At 36.1% G+C, this 23,198-nt stretch overlaps 1 protein-coding gene across 7 annotated transcripts in view; it reads right to left on the reverse strand.

Annotated features, from left to right (window-relative positions):
* The window catches only part of NECTIN3 (nectin cell adhesion molecule 3), a 59,670-nt gene that overhangs the window by 10,929 nt on the left and 25,543 nt on the right, over positions 1 to 23,198 (reverse strand). For 3 of the 7 annotated variants that reach the window (XM_064644123.1, XM_064644122.1, XM_064644121.1), the window contains 4 exons: positions 21,106 to 21,405; positions 19,132 to 19,249; positions 16,139 to 16,290; positions 3,772 to 7,950 (listed from right to left, as the gene is read on the reverse strand). In XM_064644123.1, coding sequence (XP_064500193.1) covers positions 7,367 to 7,950; positions 16,139 to 16,290; positions 19,132 to 19,249; positions 21,106 to 21,405 — 1,154 coding nt within the window. In that variant the 3' untranslated portion in view covers positions 3,772 to 7,366. Of the gene's footprint in view, positions 1 to 602; positions 685 to 1,972; positions 2,112 to 3,771; positions 7,951 to 16,138; positions 16,291 to 19,131; positions 19,250 to 21,105; positions 21,406 to 23,198 lie in introns of those variants that run through there. The other 4 variants (XM_064644125.1, XM_064644126.1, XM_064644127.1 and 1 more) reach the window with 2 other exon arrangements.

Raw genomic sequence — 23,198 nt, forward strand, 5'->3', positions numbered from 1 at the left:
AGATTTAGTACAGGATCTTTTGCTGCTGATAAATGCAAGAAAAAAAAAAGGATAAAAATAGAATTTACATAATTGCAAGCATTTCAAAGTGATTTAGTGATCTTCACCGGGAATCAAACCCATACTTTGGTAAATTAGCTATGCCAAAGCCCAAATTCCAATATACCCCTACCACTCAAATATTAACAGCTTGAAAGAATGTCAGTTGTTACAAGCAAGGAAGGTGATGATGAAGTCACTTTTTAAGTTTACCAAATATATTCCCCCCCCCCATGAACACTGTTTTATATTCTATGTATATTCTCTTAATCACCACGGAATTTCAACTATAGATTTTTCTACTTCAAAAGGAGATGTGTCTGTCAAATGTTGTTAGGGATACAAAAATGATCTGTCTACTTGCTTCCTGACATTTAAGGATGACTTTGACACCAAGAATAAGAGATTCAGATATCATACATGTGGAGAAACAGCTTGCCTGCAAAACAACTAAAAGGATCCATACATTACCCAGAAAGCAGATTCAGATTAAATTAAACATAATAAAACAAAGTTAACACTTTCCCTACCTCAGTTTAAGCTGTATATAACCACTTACTCACCTGAAGCATAGCTTCTTTCTGTGGGGCTGAGAATGCTCGCTCCTCACATGAAGATGGTTTGTGAGTGGGTGGGAGATCGATCCTGTAGTAAAGAAATCAAATATGACACGTCATGTTTGTGAAGTCCAATTGAATGGTCAGATATTATTTAACTGGCAAATCACCCAGCACTCAGTATTCAGGGACACACACCTTTCAGTCACCAATGACACACGTGAAATATTGTAATGTAACACATCCACCACTGGCAATCATTCAGCCACACACTTTCTGTAGAAAAGCACAACCTATAATTCACTCTTTACCCTATAAGAGGTTAAGTAGACTGAACCTCTCCCCATACATTCCAACTAAGTAGGGTTAGGAACTACTGTTATCTATCATGTTTTCTAGGTTATGAGATACAGCTTGAGCAACATTTTTAACTACAGCCTTTCTTTAAAAAGCCTTTGAGAAAGCCTTACTATCCATTATTGCATGTAAGACTTTTTCCATTGTAACCTTCTCAGCGAAAGCAAATGATTCTAAAAGAATTTAAATGTTTAAGACTGTTCATATAAATACGTTTCAGCTACAGAATCTAAGACAAACAAACAAGAAAACAGATTTTCTAACCATGTTAGAAATTACTCAGAAGTAAACACTTGACTCATCAGTGCAAACAAGGAAACTTATTTTATGCTAAAGGCTCTAAGTTATTTAATTCTATTCCCCATTAAGTATATATACAGACATGACAGACATTTTCATTTCTCGTTAAGTGTTCATTGTATATTGCATGTGCAAAAATACTTGTATTTAAAGATATTTAAAGATATTTAAAGCCACCCTCACTTTTTATGCATGTTCTAAACAGGGTCTAAACATCATCCTCTTTAACCGATAAAATCTTTTCAGACTTTTTTTTTGTTTGCTTCTTTTTTGTTTGACCATTTGGATGCCCAAAAAAGTAAATCACCTGTCTGCATCAGAGACTTGAAGAAACAACTAGAAAGCACATTAAGTCACTTATTTCTAAGTACATGTCTGTGGGTGCTTGCTTAAGTTTACACATATATTAGAATAAATCTTAGCAGGCCTTCACTTCTGCAAAGCATGGTCAATCTGCTTTCAAATTAGACCCACAGGTACAGCAAACTAGTAGTCTGTGGCGTCAGTCAAGAGGGAACTCTCCCCTGCCCTTAAGTTAAATCTATAAATTTTCTTTCAAAAAAAACCCTTCATATTTTCTACTCTGAAAATACAGCCCTGAAATCATGACAGCTGGATAGCTATTAAGTAAACTCAGACGTTTACATTCCTATATAGAACAAATGCTTTCTATGCATTACTTTCCATTGAACAAAAAAAAAATTCCAACACATACTCACACTTTGTCAAGATAGGATGGCCTTTTTTTCCTCGGGGTCAGCAGCACTGTCACAAAGATGGTAATGATAAAAAGAGCAAGGACTGCCCCAATCACAGCCCCTGCTACAGCAACAGAAGATGTCTGCTTAAATGGCACATCTGCAATGTGATAGCACAGATTACACCTTTAAGAAGTTCACAAACTTTCAATACTCAGATAAGCTACTTCAGCTTGTTCAGTTGTTCTGAGAAATGTTTCTTCCTTCTACCACCAAACAGAAAGCCTTGTCCTGCACTGGCACTCTTGCAGTTCTGGCTCCACTCACTAAGTTAAAAAACTGGTTGAATTAAGACAGTTAATGAAATCATAACCTGATTTCGAAAGTGTCATTGACTACTTTTAATAAATAGTAGCTGCATGCTTTTATTTTCCAAGATGATGTTACAGAACACATGCTTTGCACTTGCATGAGCTAACAAGGTTTTAATTCAAAAACCTAGACAACTATAGCTTTATCGGGAATCTTTCTTTAAAGACATCGAAGTCTGCAGAAAGCAAAAAGGAAAACATAAAATCAGGAGAAAAAAAGATATATTACTAGGAGCAATGAACATGCAAACTTACTAACTACTTGGCTTGTACTTATAAAACCAACCACTAAGACCACCTATCATCTCTAGGACTTCACACTTCAAGCTACAAGAAAGTAATTTTCATAAATAAATTTTAATAAGGAGGGAAGGAAAAAAAGTGTCTTTTTCCTTCTAAAGCATTTTTGTTTGACCTTAGCATTGTCAGATCCGACGTTTAACAACTCTCATACTGAATTAACACACTTGTCAGTCTTTAAAGGTCACTCCTTTCACTATGCTTGGAATTGAATGTTTTAAGTCTCAAAACTGAAAAACCCGCTAGCACTTTCATTTAAAATCATCAAGCCCAGTTATTTCAAACTTGGATCAACAGGCTCATCAAAAAGTTGCACAACTGGAATAGCTCATATTAGATGCACTAAAACTCTTACCTGTAAAATATAGGTAGCATACATTAAATAATGCTCTGATCTACATTGAATACTGAATCAGAAAGGGTAGCAGCAAATAATTTGAAAATTAACACAGTTCTATACCTCAACATATTTCTAAAGCAATTTACTTCAGCTATTTTCCAAACAAGATATGACCATCCTCTATTTAATCTCTTACCAGAGGAAATTTTGAGAGCCTCTTCAGCTGTATGTTCTATTCCCAGGTAAAAACACCCCTTGAAATATTCAATATGTTCTATCAATAACTCAAAATTCTAATGTTGTTCTGCCTGTACGCTGAAAAGCTGGACAGAATAATCTCTCATTAAAAAAACAAAACCCAAAACATTTAACTTGGAATCTAAAAAAGAGATTCCTGTCCTCTCACTGCATATGACAGATGTGATAAGAATACTACTCTGGGATCACACTCACAAAGGTATGTTTGAGTATTTATTAAGCTTGAATAAAACTCAGATTTTTTTTGTGACTTCCTTAAGTTACGGAATAAAGTCATGGAGTAACAACTTGCAGAACTAATTCACTCCACAAGATTAATTAATATACTGCCTTCAGTGATCATTGTTCTAGTTTACATAATGGCTTTCTTGGCATAAGCTCCATTTGTGTCAGATACCAGGCTGAACACCATGAAACCGTCCTGGTTTTGCTGGGAGAGACTCAATTTCTTCTCAGCAGCTGGTACAGTGCTGTGTTTTGGATTCAGCATGACAATAATGTTGATAACACACTCATGTTTTGGTTTGTGCTGGACTTTTTGTGTGTGTGTGTGTGTGTGTGTTTCAGAGGAGGTACACAAAAGAAAACTGGGAGGGAGCATAGCTAGGACCAGTGACCCAAACTGGCCAAAAGAATACTCCAAACCACAGAATATCATGCCCAGTATGTAAACAAGTGAAGGGAGACCACTCTGGGTTCAGGGAGGGGATCTGGCATTGGTCAGCAGGTGGGGAGCAACAGTATTGCTCACCACTTGTTTGTTTGGGTTTCTTTCCCCTTTTTGATTATCATAATTATTTCCTATTATAATTTTAATATTCTACCTTGTTTTCAAATAGCAAATTGTTCTTATCTCAACATATAAATTCTACTTTTGATTCTTCTCTCCATTTGACCAGGGTGGTCGGGAAAGAGGGGAGGTGAGTGAGCACTGGTGTGGTGCTTAGTTGCCAGCTGGGTTTAAACCACAACAGAAACATAAATCCTAGTTTCTTCTGAAGAATGGGCATATGAATTAGTGGAAGACCCACCTAAGCACTGCCTTTTAATTGGCTTAGGTTTAGTTTATACTGGGTACCCACTTCTTTAAGTGAGAAAAATCACAAGTAACTGATATACGCTGTTAGGTCCAGAATTCACGAAGAGGCTTTGGTCTTGTGATTACACCAGAAGAGTTTCTTGACTGTTTCATACTAACTTCACAGTGCCTTTTCCTCTGGTAAATTCTGTTCTAATGTTGAAACACCATAGAGCATTATACTTTCAATCAAACTCCAGAAATCGAACCTCATTTTGCGTGAGACAACAACCACCCATTTGCTTCTGAACACCAGTAAAAATAGTGATATCCCACAGCAAGAGTAACAACACACAGGAACTGAAGTGTAATTACCACAAGGCACACTGAATTTACTTTCTTATTTTGCTTTGGCAAAAACGGAGGCACAAAAATTTCATCAGCCCAACCAGGAAAACGATCAGAAACCCAGACTACCATGCCAAGGGGAAGAAGCTAGAGAGCACCTAAGATCCATGGTGCAGCATTTTAACTACCAGTTGGTCAGAAATAGATGGGAATTGATTCACTCCAAGAAATACAGTTAAAGCAGAGCTACAGCAACCAAAAACAAAAGAATGAAAAAAATGTTGTTTTGTTTTTTTTTTTTTTTTAAAGCAGGCAATTCCTAGATAGTGGATCAGCTATGCTTTAAGTGAAATTGTTTGGCAGTAACTATCCCCATTTATCACTCTCTTATCTTCTTAAAATAGTTCCTGAAGACACTTGTTTTATAAGCTTAGGGTCTACAAGGGTAAGTGCTAAAAAGCCCATCTTAAACAGTTTAAACACTTCAGTTCATTCTATCCAGCTTCTGGGATGCTTTTCTGTCTTTAATTTTTAAGAACATACCTTTGAAACATTTTTGAACACTACCTATGTTCCAGAATGTAACAAAAAGTTTATTCACACAACAGCCATTTGTACTTACAATCAATTCTTTTTACAGCAGACATAATGTACAAAACATTGCAACACGCGTAAGCCCTACCTGTATTATCAACTTCAATTCCAGAACATTTCAACTTCTTAACCCATAGGAATTAAACATATATATATATTTTAAAAGTCAAAGCAAAAAAAAATCCACAGAGACAAAAGCAAGATATCCCATGTGGAAAACTGGTTTATGGTTATGTTTATTTCAAAGTAACACCATCTTTTAAAGATGATATATCAAGTCTTTTTATTTGAAGAGAGGTATAATCTCTTTATTCCAGAAATAATTTGGATCAGAACCTTCTGCTAGAAATTTAACTCCTTTCCTTGTGTTTGCACTCAAACTACAGATAACCACTTGCTATCGTTCTTGAGACTTTGGTCAATCGTGTATTAGTACTCCATTAATCCAAACACAAACTTAAGTTGTTTAGGGATGCTTTTCCATTGGAATTTCAAATAAAGCTGTTGTCTCAATCTTTTTTGAAGACATGCAGTCATATGCAATCACAGTGTATTGTCTACAACGCTCAATACAACTATGTTCATGAAGCTCTAAATGCTGTAAAGCTACCAAACATCGTGAGGCTAGAAAAGAACTTCCAACATGAATGCTCATGAAGCAGCTGTAATAATGCAGCCTATTTCACCTCAAAGGTAGCAGAGACTTTTCCCTTTTCAGGTTCCAAATACTAATAGCCTTATCAGTTTCAATTTCCTTAAGCTAAACACTTAAAAATGGCACTTCAAAAGATCTACTATTCTAAGTATGAATTTATCATTGTTCTGTAATTCCTCTAAAGTTTTTTCATTCCTCCCTAAATAATCAGCAGATTTAGTCTGGTGAATCTGCTCAAGACAAAGTAGAACTATTTCAGATGTCAAACAAGATGTCCTACATATAATGGATACAATGTCATTGGAAAGAACAAGAACATGTTGTTAAATCAGTATTGATTATTTGCAGGGAAAACAAATCCACTGCAGTACAGAGACTGCACAAGTCATCAGAATTCCTGTTTCATAGATTCTGTAGTTGCATCACTGGAGAGTGTGTTTTCAACAAATGAAGTAGCAGTGCAAGTGTCCACTTCCCTACTAATAATCTGAAACTACCCTCTTCAAAGCAAGCATTGTAACTTATTCGAAAGCAGCGTAAAACCGCTGTTTTAACCTCTGGTCATAAAAACTCTTAACTTTTTTGGCACCTGGGAAAATAAGAAAATTCACATTAGCCTCCAGCTTTGGAATCTCTATTATTCTCCTTAGTTGTGTCCAATTCTCCAGCTTTCAAATTCAACAGTAAGATTCCCACATAGCCTCCGAAACAGGTCTCAAAAATTGCACCCTGTGTACTTGCAAAGAGCACCTTGTATGCGTTAATGAGTTTTGACATCCTGCCAATTACAGGCCTAACAAAATACCTTACTGTATGTATATACAGACACTAGAATAAGCTTTAGAAATCAATGACTATAAAAAAATAACTTTTCATCTTATTCAAATACAAGCCTTTGACCTGTTTACAGTTACTCCTCAAAATTTTGTTCATAAGTTAGTTTCAGTGCAACGACTTAACTTTTAAGTATATAGTTACAAGAAGGCTCATTGAAATGCTAAGAGGTATTCGTTTTTATTCAGAAAAAAACCCTAAAAAATAAAGCTTTAATTCTGCTGTAACTTATTTTAATTGGTAAAGTATTTGCTATATAGAAGCATTAAGTTTACCATGGATAGTACCTACACTGGAATAATTCAAAGCCCCAAAAGATTATATTTGATCATTGACTTAGGTAAACTTCTTTTTAAATCAGAGAACCAAGACAGCTACTTTTTATTCTTAAACAATATTGAATGGGAACTTTAATTTAGCCTTTTTTTTTTACCTCTGACATAGAGCAATATAAGCACTCTGCATTAAAACTCCAATTTTAAACAGTAGTACAGCATTGGGAAAAAAAGCAGCTCAAATACATTTTCCCCAGATTCAGTATTTCATTGTGTCAAGTTACAATATAAAAACCTTCCAAAAAAAAAAAAAAAATCAGTTTCAAAAAGTTTATTCCTCCTCTCTTGTGTAAGTATAAACAATCTGAAAGTGACCAGCCAATGAAATGAACTGCAGATACACCTTTAGTTTTCAGTGGTTACTACACATACCACTCCCTCCGAGATATTACCGCGCCATCTAAGTGAGAAACAAAGTCCTCATCATCGTATAATTCACCAGCCATAAAATTCAATCCATATGTTCCACCTTCATAGTAATCCATTCGTCTTTCATAACGTTCCTGGTACCTGTTAGTATTGTCTATATTGTTCAACTCAGGTTTTTCAGGGTCTTCTAAATAATCTTTAGATATTATGTTCATTGGATGATTTATTTCTTTTTTTATACTGTCAGGGTAAGAATCCACATCATCTGACTGAAGAACATCTATTTGAGACTCTTTTTGCATATCTGACGGTGGAATGTAGCTCTTAGCAAAGTAGTCACCACGGAACGTCTTTCTTCTCCTACAGCAGAGAATTCCACCCACAATACTGAGAAGTGAGAGTAAAAGAAGCCCACCCACCACAGAACCGATGATGGTACCCCAAGAGTCGTCCTGCATTGTTGGCAAGGTTGATGTTGGGAAATCTATTATTCTAGGCTGTGTTGCTAAACCTGTGATGCCATCAGTCGAAGGATGCCAGGGAACCGTGGGCAGCCGAGTGGTAGTAGTAGGAGGATCTAATGGAAAGAGCAAAGAAGTAGACAAGACACAGAAAAGGCACAGAATGTCAATGCAAGCTAAATCAGTTAAGGGTTTATAAGAAAGCAAAGTTGATGGGTATGTTCTACAAGAATAGTTTTTCATTCTCAAGTTCATGGCACTACAAAAAGTCTAACATTTTCCACAGGCTTTGAACTAGCTTCATTAAATGCGGTTTTGAGCTATGCTGCAGAAGGATAGAAAGTACAGGGAGTAAACAAAATAAAAATCATCTTCAAGCAGACACTTTGCCCTCCTCAGAGTAAGGAGATGCAGGTTTTCTGCTCAGATGTTGACTGTTCATTCGTTATTTACCTCCTTCATGGAGGAAAAACCCAAGCAGTCCTCTAACTTGCCATCCAGCAGTTAGGAATACTGGATCAAATTAACTGATTATGCCACAGAGTCAATTATTCCACATTAAATTCCCACTTCAGAAATTGTTCAGGGCATTAAGTATAAGAATGAAAAACTATGAGTTGTGTGTTCAGTCAGCAACGCATGAACTACTGATTTTAAGCTAATCTCTCCAAAAACATTTATTTCATTAATACAACTTACTCAGCCTCACCTTGGGATTAGTGAAAGAAGCATAGTTAAAAATGGCACGTATTAATCTCAAAGTAACACTTATGTTGAGCAAGGAGCCTTGAGGTTTTTAAAAATAACAATAAAAAACCAGAACATTTCAAGTAAAAATTATTTCTATGCATTCCTCTTGAAAGCAATTTGATGCCTCATACACAAAGAAATTTCCATATTCATTCCTCAATATAAAATACCAATTGATTTCATGTCAGGTTATGTATGTAAACAAGAGACTGCCAGCTACCACACTTGTCCAGCACGTGGCTTTTTCCTTTGTTCTTTAGGTCTACTGGAGATGTATGCATCTGTATTTACAGATCTGTATTGCTGACAAGGTTCCAAGTGATGGGCTGATGACACCAAGAAAGCCTCCTGAGATTATACCAGTCAATCACAATGTTTTATGCAACTCCAGTTCTTATTTCTGTGCCACACTGAAAAAAACCTACTTTCTGCCTTGCCCAATGCAAGCTAATTATTTTAAAAAAATCAATAAAGCAACACTAAACATGTTATTATAGCTTGAACCTTTTAGAGAGAATATTACATGGACAGCCAAGTAGCTCATTATACCATGTTATTTATTTAAATGCCCATAAGCAAGATTCATGGAACTACTACTACCACCACCATATTAGAGGTACCTTAGATTTAACACCACAAGAAGTAAAACAGATAGAACTAGAGGTCTGTCAGGCTTCCAATTATTTGACAAATCACAAATAGCCATAAATATGATTTTTCATCTTACTACTCAGAGACAGACATACAATTCTCTCATAGCAGACAGAATCGTCACATTTGCAATGATCACCACACATCTTCAGACTGCAGCTCACTGCTTAATGCAATATTTTAAGCTTCACACAATAAGTAAAGTTTTATACAGGTTTTCAAAATGCATAATTATATTACTTGCTATGTAAAAGTGATGATTTGTTAGGGAGCTATACGTAAATGAAATTAATTTGACAGAAGACAGAAAACCGAACAAGAAGGATGCACTATCAAAATGAACCAGAGGAATTCAGATTATGATTTTAGTAAAAACTGATTTAAAGTAAGATTGATAATTTAACAAAGAAGTAGAGATTAAGGAATCCAAGTTTACCAGGCTTCCATGTTCCACACATCCATAAATCCAGAAGATAAGCTCAAACTCCACTTCCTTGAAAAGGTATTTGCTTTAGATACAAGATTTTTCAGCTCTATTTATGCCTTTTTTTTTTTTAATTGGTTTTGCAATTGCTCATTTATTTCCCTCTGATAGTGAGGTTTTAAGTCCCATCTTCCACATGCACAAGTATGTAGTACTTGCATCCTGGCAAATTTAATCATCACATACCTGAAGTAAGCACAGTGGTAATTACACTGAATATACTAAAAAAAACCCGCAACAAACAAACAGTGTTTTACAAAAGCTTTTCCTTAACTTCTGATTCATCCACCAGTTTTCAGGTTGTCCAGCTGCATTATCTAAAAGAACTAATTAGCACAATAATCTTAAATTAATTGCAAATGTATGCTAAATTAAGCATTTGTTTTTATGTATTCCTAGAATATATAACCATGACACCTGTACTGCCTGTGTCCATACCTCTTACTGTCTGAAGAATGACAAAATAAAGTTGTCCCTTCTTCTTTAAAAGGCCAGTTACAACTAAGAACAAGTGAAGTTTTCTGATGCCACCCAAAGCTTTTTAAATGTAAAACTTAAGTCGTTTTTTTTTTCCACTTCCTGTACCAAGCAGATTTCCCAAACAGAGAACAACACTAAGATCAGCAATGACAAAGTTTTTATGTCTACTACATAAAATTTTGCTTGCAAATCATATCTCAAATGCTATCTCCTAATCAAGAAAATGCCACTCTTGTCCTTTGGTATGAAAGACAATACTCTATCATATCAGAAAGCTGTTTAATTATAATACTTCACATAATCACCAATACATGTTTGAATTCTGAATGCTTTTTACATAACATTGAGCACAAAATTTTCATTTTAATTGTTTCGTATGGCACTTGATTCAAAAGCAACAATTTCCCACATTTTACTTAGGACCCAATGTTTAACAGCTTTCACTGATGCAGGCTTGTGCTGCTGGACAAACTACAACAACATACTAAAATGTCCATGCAGGTCAGGGAGCTAAAAGTGGCATAATTTCTGAAAAATATTTGGGCTTAAGTTAAATGCATCCTGATTTCAGTTTTTGTTTCTTATTGTTCTGAGCTCTGTTCACATCCTTATTACATGTGCCCTGCAGTAATGAGGACCAGCAAAGACCCCCACAAAATTTCTTCTCCTTTTCCATAGCTATCATCCCCATTAAAACAAGAGACACAATCGAGGAAAGCAAAAACCAGTTTTCTAGTATCAATATACTAAGTCAATCAACTCACTCCATGCACATAAAGAAGTTTTTGCTTCAAAGCCTTTGACACAGATTTCTGCCAAGTAAAGCAAGACTTGCTGTTCACTTCAAATGAAACTCTAATACCACCTCAAACTAAAGCACCATGGTCCTTGTATACTGCTTAGTTTTTCCTCTATTAATTATTTTTCCAGATGTTTCCAATAAAAGATAGTACCAACTTTCAACAGCATGAGTCTGATAATTTTATTTTTTCCTTAAATGACTATTCTTGATCATTTTCTCAACTCTTACAATACAAACAACTTGGCCTGGGAAGGTGAGTTTCTACAATTAATTTTAGTAAAGACATCCGATTAATATGACATGTGTCATGGCCCAAACACCACATCTTCCCACTTCAATCCCCCTGAAGTACCCAGACACTTGAACAATGAGGACCCACCTTTGCTTCTGTGGTAAGTCAAAGCCAACAACAAGCCAAGTGTCAGAAAGATGAATGTGAAAAGAAATGGATGGAGCATCCTTTGAACCAGATCATTAGCTTAAAAATCCTAGGTTAAGTCCTGTCTTGGTATCAATATCAACAAGCACATCATTTTAAGAAAATCAACTAGATAACACAGTATTTTTAAACTATAAATAATTTTGGATTTAGCCCACTATGAAATAATTCAGAGGTAAGGTGACCAGCTCTATAATAGGTAAGATAATTCAATACTGGCACACATCTCCTTTGGTTAAAATGTCAGTTAAGCATTACAGAAGTAGTTTTGGAAGGAAAGGTTTCTTGGATAGTTGTAAATTAATATAGACAAAGTTTGCCTAGTTCCAAAAGTCACAATAAAGTGGCTGAAAGTAGTTCTCCTTATTTGAAAAAAAACCAAAAACAAACCACAAACCCCACATGATTCAAGGTGCAAACATCCCTTTCTTTGCCAAGGACCTGCTATCTATTACTTATAATCCAAAACTGAGTTGGCTTTGCACAAATTACAAGATCTCTTTGAACTTGTCATTTTCCTAAGTGATAAGTATCTGTCTGTACCTGTATTACATGTATGTTTGCTTCTTAACCTGCTGTTGTTGTTAAATTTCACTTACATGGCAAGTACTTAAAAACTGAATAATAATTCAGTGTAGCTGGGTGTTATAAAAACAACCCTTTCTCTCAACTGCTGAAAAGCTTACATAGCAACTCCTCTGTAACAGCAGGGAAAGCTGCCTTTCCATCAAAGGAGGCTTTCAGAAATGTCCGAGAAGAACGGATGTGGAAACATCATTCTTTCTCCAACCACTGCGACTCTAAAAGTCAAGAAATAGATGAGGACACTGTGTAACCCTCTCCCCACAGTTTCTTGTCTATGAAGGCTCCACACTGGAGTAGAACATTTCCCTTTAGATTATTTTTCAGTGTATGTGCCCCCATGTCTATTTTGGCAGCATGATATGCAGACAGGTACCATCAATTTCTTTCATCAGAGTCAATCGTCCACTTTCAAAGTTCAGAGTACTTTTGTAGTTTCTAGCTGGGATTTCCACACACCAAATAGAAGACTTTGGTATTTCTTTGGGATACAGGAGAAACTTATCATTAACATAAGCTTGAGCACAAAGGAACATTCAGGAAGACCATTAAAGTTTCAAAGCTATGCCATACCAGAGAGCAAGAAAGTTAACAGTCAGAATATCCTGGGAAGTCCTTTGCTACACAACAGAAAAAAAAAAAAAGGCAGTTTGTACATTAGAAAATAAACGAGTGCCTGAATTCACAATGCTCTCTCAGAACAGAGATTTACTTATGAAGAAACAAAAGTAAAACCGAGGATCAGCCTCTCCTATGTTAATCCTGACAATGCCCACTCTACAAGAGGGTGACCCTGTACTTACAAATCACACCTTCCCAGGATTGCCGGCTAACAAAGGCTGGCTTTACTTTTAACAAAAGTAGTGTCTCTCAAAGGCAGTCATGACAGAGGAAGTAAGCAGGTTCCTATCTGAATGCAAGCCTCACAGGTCACTTCTCCCTTGCAAGTGGAGAAAGGAAAGGCCTCAGTAAACAGTATGAAGGTGAAAGAACACAGAGCCAAGAAAACAAAATTCAATTCCTTGCATAAGAAAACTGAATAAATCAATATTGCAAGAGGAAGTGCTTTACATATCAAGCTGATGGCTTGTTTTAAAAAACCTGGCACTACAGGACTACATCCAGAACTTCAACACTTGAACCCCATGAGAAGCATGACTTGCTTTTGCTTGAAAAACTACACAAGAAGTTTAACTTTACATCACTGAATGAGTAAAAAATAGCAAAGATATCAGTGCCTTAAAAGCAATATAAAAAAAGTCTGTCTTCAAATAACATTTGAGTATTTCTCTATCCCTATAAAGATATATTATCTCCTGTAAATAAAAACTGGTGGTTTTACCATTTAGTTGGTATCAACTTCTCTTTTATTTCCCTATTCCACTTTAAGAATACTAACAAAGTCTAGGAGCACAACAAAACTTATTAAAAATACAGCTTTATTTTTTTAACAATGAATATCAGGACCAAAGGCAACTTTTTTGCTCAGCTTACATTATAATCCTGGAACACATTTCAACTTGAGATATTTTTTTGCCAGCAGTTAAAAAAAAACTTAACTACCAGCATCGTGACTGTTCAGAAGCATTAACATCATAAATCCTTTTTGACAGCTTTACAATTAAAATTTCAAAGATGGTGTGATGATACAGCTTTGTCCACTAGCTTCAAGCTTTCCCTTTGTTTTATACCAAGTTTCATACATTGGATAAAAGCAAAGATAGAAAAATAAGCTAATTGCTTATTTCATGTTATTGCTGATTGCTTCATAGTGCAGCAGTGCCATGTTTGCCATTACTAGATACCTCATCAGTTAAGTCAAATATTAAAGGTGTTAAGATTATTTCATAGTTACTTGTCCATCCTGCACCATTAAGGGCATTTCAGTTATTTAAAGAGCCAATCACAATGAAAAGTTATTCTTAAGAGTTACAATAAAATGTGCTTTATATTACTTTCTGAAAACAACACAGGTGTTACACTTACAATTGCCCCACCTCTCATTTTTATCAACTCTCTATATATGCAAAGTTAATACACAGTGGTTTTAATCAGTTTGGTAGCATGATCAACATGAGGTTTTAAAAAACTGAAATTAATTTAATGTCAACTGAAGTATTTGTTGTTACTGATGCACTTAACCAGGAGAACCACGACTGCACGATTTCTAGCTAGCTGAGGTTCAGTTTTGGTGCTCCCTAAAACCAGCTAAGGTTTGCTAATTGCAAGTAAATCACTGCAGCAAAACAAAGTTGCTGAACAAAGCTGAAAAGCTGCGCTCATGGTAAACAGTATCCATCAGTTCACATCACAGATCAACTGCTGCAGCTTACCTATCTCTGCAGCAAGCTTATTAAGCTCTGTTACATTTGCCATGGGCTAGAACACAAGCTGTCACCACAGCCCAACTGGCCTGTACGCTTCTTCTGCTTTTCAAAAACTTGATTCATTTTAGGAAACGCCATACATGACTTCCTGGTTGGCCTATTTTGGTCTGTTAATTGCAAACATAATTTGAATGATGGCCTTATATCTTCATGCATGACAATCATGGTAAAAAGCATGAGTTCTACTTACAGCAGATGATATTCACAGAACTGACAACTTGAAAAGTGGTGCACTTGAAAAAACTTGCCCCATTCCTGAGAATTAGAATAGGGCTGAAAACAGCTATGAACTGTACTGTTATTTTCTGTGTAAGTGTATTTCAATGTTACAATCCAGGCAAATATTTCACCCTATTTAATGATGATATTTGAATTTTTTTACTTGATACTTCTTAAAACATGACAGTCTTTGTTACTGTTATGAGACTTCTATGTAGCAATGAATTCTTCTTCATAGAAGCAGAATTAGAACCAAGCATCCAAAAGTAACTTCTCATCAAAGTAACTTTCCTAACTTGAAATCTTTTAACTTATATAAAAAAGGTATATATAAAAGGGGTATAAAATTCTAGCTATTAAGTTGTTTACAAATAATTCCACTGTCTCAAACTACTTAGAAGTTTCCCGTTAACTAGGTCATTAACTAGGCAGTTAATTAGAACTTAACTACAATGTAGGCCATTGTGGAAGCTAGTATGTCAGTGTGACTGCAACTCCATCATTTGTTTTAAAGGTGCAGACAACTATCAAAAATGAATTCTGACAGATGTGGCTTCAAACATCCTGGACCTTCAGTTTTAGTTTCAAGTTCTCATTCTCATCTCCACTCTTAAGTGTTCATATTGAGTTTTAAGTTCTTACTAAGGAGTCATCTATGTTTGTATCCATGCCAGCATGCACTCTGACACTTAATTCCCTTATCGAAACAGCAAATGTCAATAACTTATTGAAAAGATTTTAATTTTCATGTTTGTATTATCTTCCTTATAAAAGTGACATTAACATTTATTGATCAAGCTACGTATTAGCTAATTTTCCTAATCCGTTATGGAAACCTGGAGAGCTTTTTCACACTTGTAGGGCACCATTCACATACACCATAAGTCATGCTGTTTTTTCCACAAAGAAGGTGTCACAGTAAAACATTAATTACACTGTGTTAACAGATACAAGGTTGTGGGCTCCAACAGCAGTGATGCTATACAGTCACACACCTCTGCTATATTACACTAAGTAGATCAGCAAGTTCTGCATGAGATACTTCATGATTACTGGATATCTGCATCCTGAGAAAATGAGATGAGTAACTGATGTCAAACACACTCAGAACATAACCCTAACTTCCTTAAAGAAGAGCACCATTGGCTTTCCTAAATGTAGTTCATCACCTCCCAACAACACCTGTTTTTTCAATTTATTACAGACAAGGTGCTGTTTATTGCCGTCAATATATCTTGTCAAACACAGGTTAACACTGTAAGAAACAAATTCTCAGTTCACCTACCAAGAGAAAGTAATGATTTCAGAAGCACCTCAACTTTAAGAATTCCTACTACATGTTTTTAATTATTAATTATCCCAAATTGTATTATAGCTCTTAAATCCATACTTCAAATAGGTTTTCACACAAAATGTGTAAATATTTCATGCATCAACTGGCTCTTCAGTTTGTTAATTCCATCACTGACCAAAACACAGTTAACACACTGTCTTTGCTGAGATGACTTACCTAATATGTAGACAGTCTTCTGATCACTCCTCTGACCAAGTGAATTAGTCACCTTACAGATGTAAGTCCCAGTGTAGTTATAAGTCAATGGGCTGCTGAACTGCAGAGTATTGTTGACAGACAGCAATCCTTCAGGCCACTGTCCATCCAACCTAGAAAAACAGTTATATTTCAAATGTGAATCTTACAACTAGTTTAAATAGAACACTTTAAAATAATATTTGTAATAGTCGGTAAAGTGAACTTTTCACTGTGCTCTGACATTGTCAGTGGGCTTTTCTTGGATGTTCTCAGTGTACACCTGAACATTTATTTAGTTTTTAATTTCTGTGCCAAAACCTTTAAATGTCAAGTCTGCTGGCACTAGCAAGCTGTCTACAAATGAAGACTACTACAGCTAAAAAACATTATCTCAAAAGAACTTGAAGTAACAAGCCAACTCAAGCTCTAAAAACTAACAGTTTAACTAAGAAGCACTTATACTGCTGTCAGGATTATCTCCCTGTTCTTTTGCATCCAGCTGAGCTATCACAATAAATATTTCTGTCCATACATGCTTAATTTACAGGGCATTTTGACTAGAATTTCTGAGCAAGAGTTCAAGCAGTTTCCCCCTCTCTTGACCTGCTTTTTCTCATCCCCCATCACTTTTCCATCCAAATTACAGCACTGAAACAGAATGTGGAGAACATTTGGAGAAACAACTGGTTAAAAAAAAAAAATTGTTTCTGGTCAACTGGCTTTTCCAACTCTATCATTTCCCTGTACCACTCTGCCTGAGATTGCAGTAACAACTGGGTAAACACGATGAGAAAGGGGAAAGGGCAAAAGCACTGAAACTATTTTAACAGAGCTGCCAACTGCCCATTAAACACCTGTGTATAATTTCATGCTGTTGCATCCCATGTTTTATCTAAGTATCTATTAACAGCTAACCAGGCCTAAATCAATATGCAAGCATGTGCTCACCAGATCACAGAACTTTATAAAAGCACACTTTCTAAATGCTTTCAAACAGCATTGAAAAAAAGCCACCCAACACCTTAAAATAAGTACTCAATTAAAAAAACCAAACACCCCACAGTTAACAGCAAAAATGATCTCCAACATATGTAGGTTGAAGACAACATTCCTACTACTTTGCTGTGATTATTGCCCAGAACTGCCTCAGCCATAATAAAGCTGATAAAAGTGATCAAGTACATACTCCATAATTCATTAGTACCAGAAGTATTTATTTCCAGAAACATTATCAAACAGCCAATTTGTTTGCCAGGTCCATGCTAATAAAATTCTCATACATTCAACATTTTAAAATTACTGACCATGAAAATATCACTATGCCAGCAAGTACAGTGTCATCTTTGATTCCAAGAGATACCATTTTTTGGTATGGTAGTTCTAGAAGCTACTATAATTTGACACCAGTAAGACAGCACACACTTGAACACAGCTACTTTTTGGTTCCTTAAATACTCAAGCTACCCTTTTCTTACATGGATTCCCCCCCCACACACACACTTGAAGCTCCTCATGCACCAGTATTGCAGCTTCTTTGATAGGTTTTGTTTCTGCTCAAAAAGGTACCCTAGTTTTGCTCCAGAAAAATCAGCTTTTTTGTAAGAGTTGGTTCCATTTTAACCTTAGGAGATATAAAAGTCACCTCTGAAGTTTGAAGTGCTTTAAATGTATTTAAATATGTTTATTTCTTCTGGAATTTCAGACAGAGGTAGTATTGATTAGTTTTTACATATGTCTCAAATTCAAATGAGAGAACTGAGAACCCAGTGCATCTGAAGAAACAAGTGGTACTGCTGTTTAGCTGCAAGCCTGGCAAGCTTTTCTGAACATAGGAGTTTTTATGTGTTGAAATTTCTCATCACGCTGATTTTGAGCTAAGCCTGGGATGGGGATGGCAGTCTACTGTAGCAGTAGGTAAAGTACACATTTTACTAAAGTTAGTTTAGCATAGCCATGCCACTCTGAAAATTTCAGTGTCTGGTTTTAAGATTGAGTCAGTTACAGTAATGTTTTGTTTTCCTGCAATACTGCCATCAAGCAACTCCAAACTTATCAATGCAACACTTTCAATCCATGTCATGACTACTCTTCCTCTACATTAAGTTATACCCACCATTGAGAAGGTAGGGAAATTGATAACAGCTTCCAATAAGTATATATTCCCAAATATTTACCAAGAGAAGCCACTATAACAGTTACAGATAAATTCACACTATCCTTGGGAAAGTTATTTCCTTTTCTACAGGCAGCAAGTAAATCTAAAAGGGCTGAGTTTATTTTTTTTTTTTTCCACAGGAAAGACTTATCTGTGCTTGCTTTTATTGTCCTCCTTTGTCTCTTGCACAAAGTACAGCCATGGCTGCAAAAGCCAAGCAGTACACTTCAGAGTAGGGCCCACCTAATTCATATATTCATGAAGTGTGGCTGCTATGTTCAGTTTTTTATTTTACTAGACACCTGTTCAAGACCCAGTCTCCATCACGATGGATTCATCTGACTTGGCAACTACTTGAGCACTTTGAAAAACATGACAAATTCTGTAATTCAGTAAACCATCTCAGCCGTAATTTTCAGATTTTAAAATGCAGATACAGAAAAGTCTGTTCCAGTGTTTACAATCTACTCTCAGTGATGATAAAACAGAACTAATAAAAAAATAGTTGGATCCCTACTAGACTTACTGGCCTTTGTTCTACGTGCTGCAGCATACACAGTTTAGTCTACTTTGAGTAACTAAAGAGACTTTACCCTGAGAGTAATGACAAACTGTTCAGGCATATAAATTTACAAGATATCCACCCACCCATATTCATACATACACATATCTTGTATTCTCCTTTTAAATGGCAGGATAAAATCATTACAACCCAATATAAGTCATATACTCTTTGTTTTCAAAACATGCATTTACTGTAAGCTAAGCAATTATACCACTTGAATCATGTGGCAAGTCCCTTTATATAAATATTTACCTGGTCCACATAAATTCCATAGGTAATGGATTTGCATCAGCATTACATTTGAGCTGAACGTTCCCTCTTCCAATGAACCAGTTTCCATCATAGCCAGTTACCGAAACTTCTGGGGCATCTGACAAAAAAAGATTCCATCTATCAATCACAATTTTTTTGTTAAGAGTGAATTGTGTCTAATGGTCAGATCAGTGGAGCAGAAGGGGGCTTTTTTTGTTTGTTTTGTTTTGTTTTGTTTTTTCTTTTTTTGGAGGGGAGGGAAGAAGTGGGATGTGTGCTTTCATTGTTGTTTGTCTGTTTTTAATTTAAAGACCACCAGCACCACCAAAATACAGAGAACACAATGCAGTTCCAAGCTACAGCATAATATGTAGCAATGAACAAGTTGTTTTAATCAGTGCAACTTTCCCCGTGTTTTCAGCAGCCGTACAACACCTTGGGGAAGTGAGAGGACTTCAGAAGAAAAGAATCTATTTCATTTTTTTGGGAAGTGAGGAACGGTAATTTAGAGCTACTTCTCACTAAAAAGATACAGCAAAGGGTCAGAAACAGCCTTTGGAAAAACCAGGTAATTAGGAAATCACCAAAAAGTTCACAGATGCCAGCTATAAAGATTAAGTTATCCACTGGCACCAATACGTAGAATTATGTTTTTAAGGCTCTAAAAAGCAAGGAGGTGATGTCAGATAAGCCAGAGACACCCAGCTGAAATATTCAGAAGCCACAGAACAGACAGTATGATTTAGTATAAACTCCTACAGCAGTGAGGGAGGAGCAGTGGCAATGTCAGGGAAGACTGAGGAACACACACTGCTGCTCACTTGCTGCTGTGTTACTATACAATTTTGTTAGAAATTCTTAAACATGCCATAACACTAATTTCAGATAAAAATATTTAAGATCAATTTGCATCCTCATTTCACTTTAAATATGAAACTTTATTCTCTTCTTCACTGTTTGAGACAATGATGGGAAAAAAAATCACCTTTAGTTCTATTTCTGTATCAATGGCCCTTCAATCTAAAACTTCAAGACTGGTAAAATAAAGCAACACTAATCACTATTTTATGTCAAAATAAGTGATTCTTTACCAAACGGAATAAAAACAAACCCAAATTAGATTCTAGCCAAACCAAAATAGCAAGTCTACTTTTTCCAGCCACTACATTTCTTCTAATTGAACTGACAGACTTCTGTGATTCAGGAACTTTAAAGCAGCACACAGCTGAAACAGGATAATAAAGGAACAACTTGAAAATAGTTGGGTTTGGTCACATATGCATTGTCTAACCAAAAAAAAAAAAGGTCACATGACTAAAGTTCATCTTAACTGGTTTTAGGTAAGCAGCATTGTAAGTCATCTCACCACATATTTTCATGCATTTTAAAGCCACACATTTGTTAAACAAGCCTGGTACACACTTGAATTATATGAGCAACTTGAAGCTGAATATCAAATGTTAAGAATGTATGTATTATGTTCTTGTTTCCTTATGCTAATTAGAGTGGACAAAGCTTAGTGATTAATCTGAAAATAACTTACTGACCATAAGGCCTACTTTCAACTTGTCATCTCAAACATGAATCTTTATTACAATTCTCTTTACTATTGCTGAAATTAAGACACTATAAAGAGCTTACAGATCAACTGAGTTTGTTACTTTGTCAGTAATTTTTGAATTTTATTTTTAAACATGAATAATAATGTTGACCCGTGATTCAATATCCAAAACAAACAACAGAAACAAACATAACAGTGTTTTAGCTTCATGACCTTATTGGCAAAACAGAGACCCCAGGTTTCTACTCCTGCCTGACCTGCCTCAATCACAGCTTAGATTTCTGTAGAGTTTTCATTTCCTTCATTTTCCTGAAGCAGAAAGTGCTCATCTCCTTCCTGTGGAAGGTATACACCGATTAAGAGGGTGGTTGTAAGAGATATACCAAGCAGCATCTACCTTGCAGAATACTTACACTGGATGTCCAACACATAAGGGTACCGGATCTCCTTTTCCAAAGCAGGGTGCCTCACAACACAAGTTATGTGTCTTCCTCTCGCAAACCGCGTGGGCTTAATCACGTACCGGCTTACAACTGTCACTGTTTCATTTGGAAACGGAGTAATAGGGGTGGTTTCGTTTTTACCAAGGTCTCCTTCCCAGTCAATCTGTGCAGCAGGTTTTCCAGTGGCTGCTGTACAAGTGGCTGCTAATGTCCAGTTTGCACCATCTATCAGAGGGTTTGGTCCTTTCGTTAAGCTCACAACAGGTTCAACTAGGGAGGGGAGAAAAAGTAAATTTAGACAAGAAAGACTCCACATCTTTGAAACTGTCACTGTGTAAGAGTCAAACAAAATCTAATCCATTTGCAAAAGCCTAGGCTAATCAGATATCCCAGAAACAAGCTCATGGGTGACAGCTTCATGAAGATTTTGCCTGCTGACACTATTCACCTTTGTCCGTTCATCCAAGTTCGGAGCTGTTCATTCACTACATTTAATGCACTGACAGGGAATTCCAGTGTGGATAGGTCCAAAACGCCAACTACAGTGCTCCAGTTGTAGTGTCTGACAACAGACAGCTTAAAATATTAAGTTGAAACTACAGTGCATTTTTTTTTTCAAAAAGTTTAGATTCTGCTGCCTTTTCAAGCATTCAAGTATTAATCTACACTGCCAGTTTATGTCATTTCAAAGCTACCTCAGTGTTTTAACACCCAACATTAAGAGTTTAAGCTTTTGTTCATCAGGACAATATAAATGACTTCCATGCTGCAAAGGACATTCAGCCTCCAAAAAAGCATTGTTCTGTATACACACACCACACACTGAATATAGAATCTAATGTGCATGCACAAATACATGTAATTTTATATAAAATTTATATGGTTTTGATACACAAATAAATTGTTTTTAATTATTGATAAAATTCTGCCTATAAATATATTTTTGTGAATGAATCTCTATAAAAGTAAAAAATTTGAACTCAGTACTACACCTAAGACACATGGGAGGATGTGACCTCCTTGTAAAACCACTGCCCACCCCAAAATTTTGCAGATTTAGGCAACACACTTCACTATAACAGGAAGTTTAGTTCCTTATGTACAAGTCTACTGCTGAGGGCCACAGACTGAAAAGCTTTGAAAAATCTCCTTTTTCGTTTAACAGGGTTTTTTTTCAGCCCTGTACAAGCCATCCACCAGTTGCAGTCTAAGGCAGAAATACTATCTGGTCCTTCAGACACAAACCAAGGTTGTGCTTTTTTAGAACAGCCCATTTGTGTCACCAATATTGTAAGATACAGGTTTTGCAGTAGAGTAGCAGCCTATTACATAATGCTCGTCTCTTGCTCTTATCAGGCTGCTGGGAGTCCTCTAGGGCAGGTCATCCCTACACACCATAATTCTTCAGAATCCACCTCAGTGGACCAGCACTCACTAATCACAAAGCAAAGACAAGTCTTGCAACTTCTATGCCTTTCAGGACAAGAAGGAAAAATTTAGTTAATGGAATTTCTTTCCCAGAAGTTGAAGCTGAGCCACACACACAACTTGAAATGAAATAGAGCAGAGATCACCATATCTGCAAGATACTCCTCCAACTACCTATACCTTCCAAAGATAACTGGGTATCAAATATTTTCTTTCAGCTGGAGTGAATTCAGTGCCAGGATCAGTCTGTGACTGTTTTCTGCTCAATCTAACACTGCTCATGTCTGAAGAAAGTAGTTTATTATTTGCTCAATTACGCTAAAGGGAAAGGCAGCTACTAAACGGATAACCTTATAAAAATGTCTTTTCTGTTCTATGATTGGAAGAGCTTAAAGAATATAAATCACCGTGAAATTGAAGGTTTTTTGGGCCAATACTGAGAGCAAATTATTTTCTACTTTGTTTCTCTGAATGCTTACCCTCTGTGATTTGTTAGTGACCTTACTGTAAATAAACCAGCAGCAGGGGTTTTATGCCAAGTTCTACACTCACTCTCCTATATCTGAAGCATCTCTAATGGAGCTTCTTTCAAATCTGATTCCCTGCTCTCCAACACTAGCAATAACTAGAGCTTT

The sequence above is a fragment of the Pseudopipra pipra genome, chromosome 2 (assembly GCF_036250125.1).
Source record: "Pseudopipra pipra isolate bDixPip1 chromosome 2, bDixPip1.hap1, whole genome shotgun sequence".
In the NCBI taxonomy this organism is placed as follows: Eukaryota; Metazoa; Chordata; class Aves; order Passeriformes; family Pipridae; genus Pseudopipra; species Pseudopipra pipra.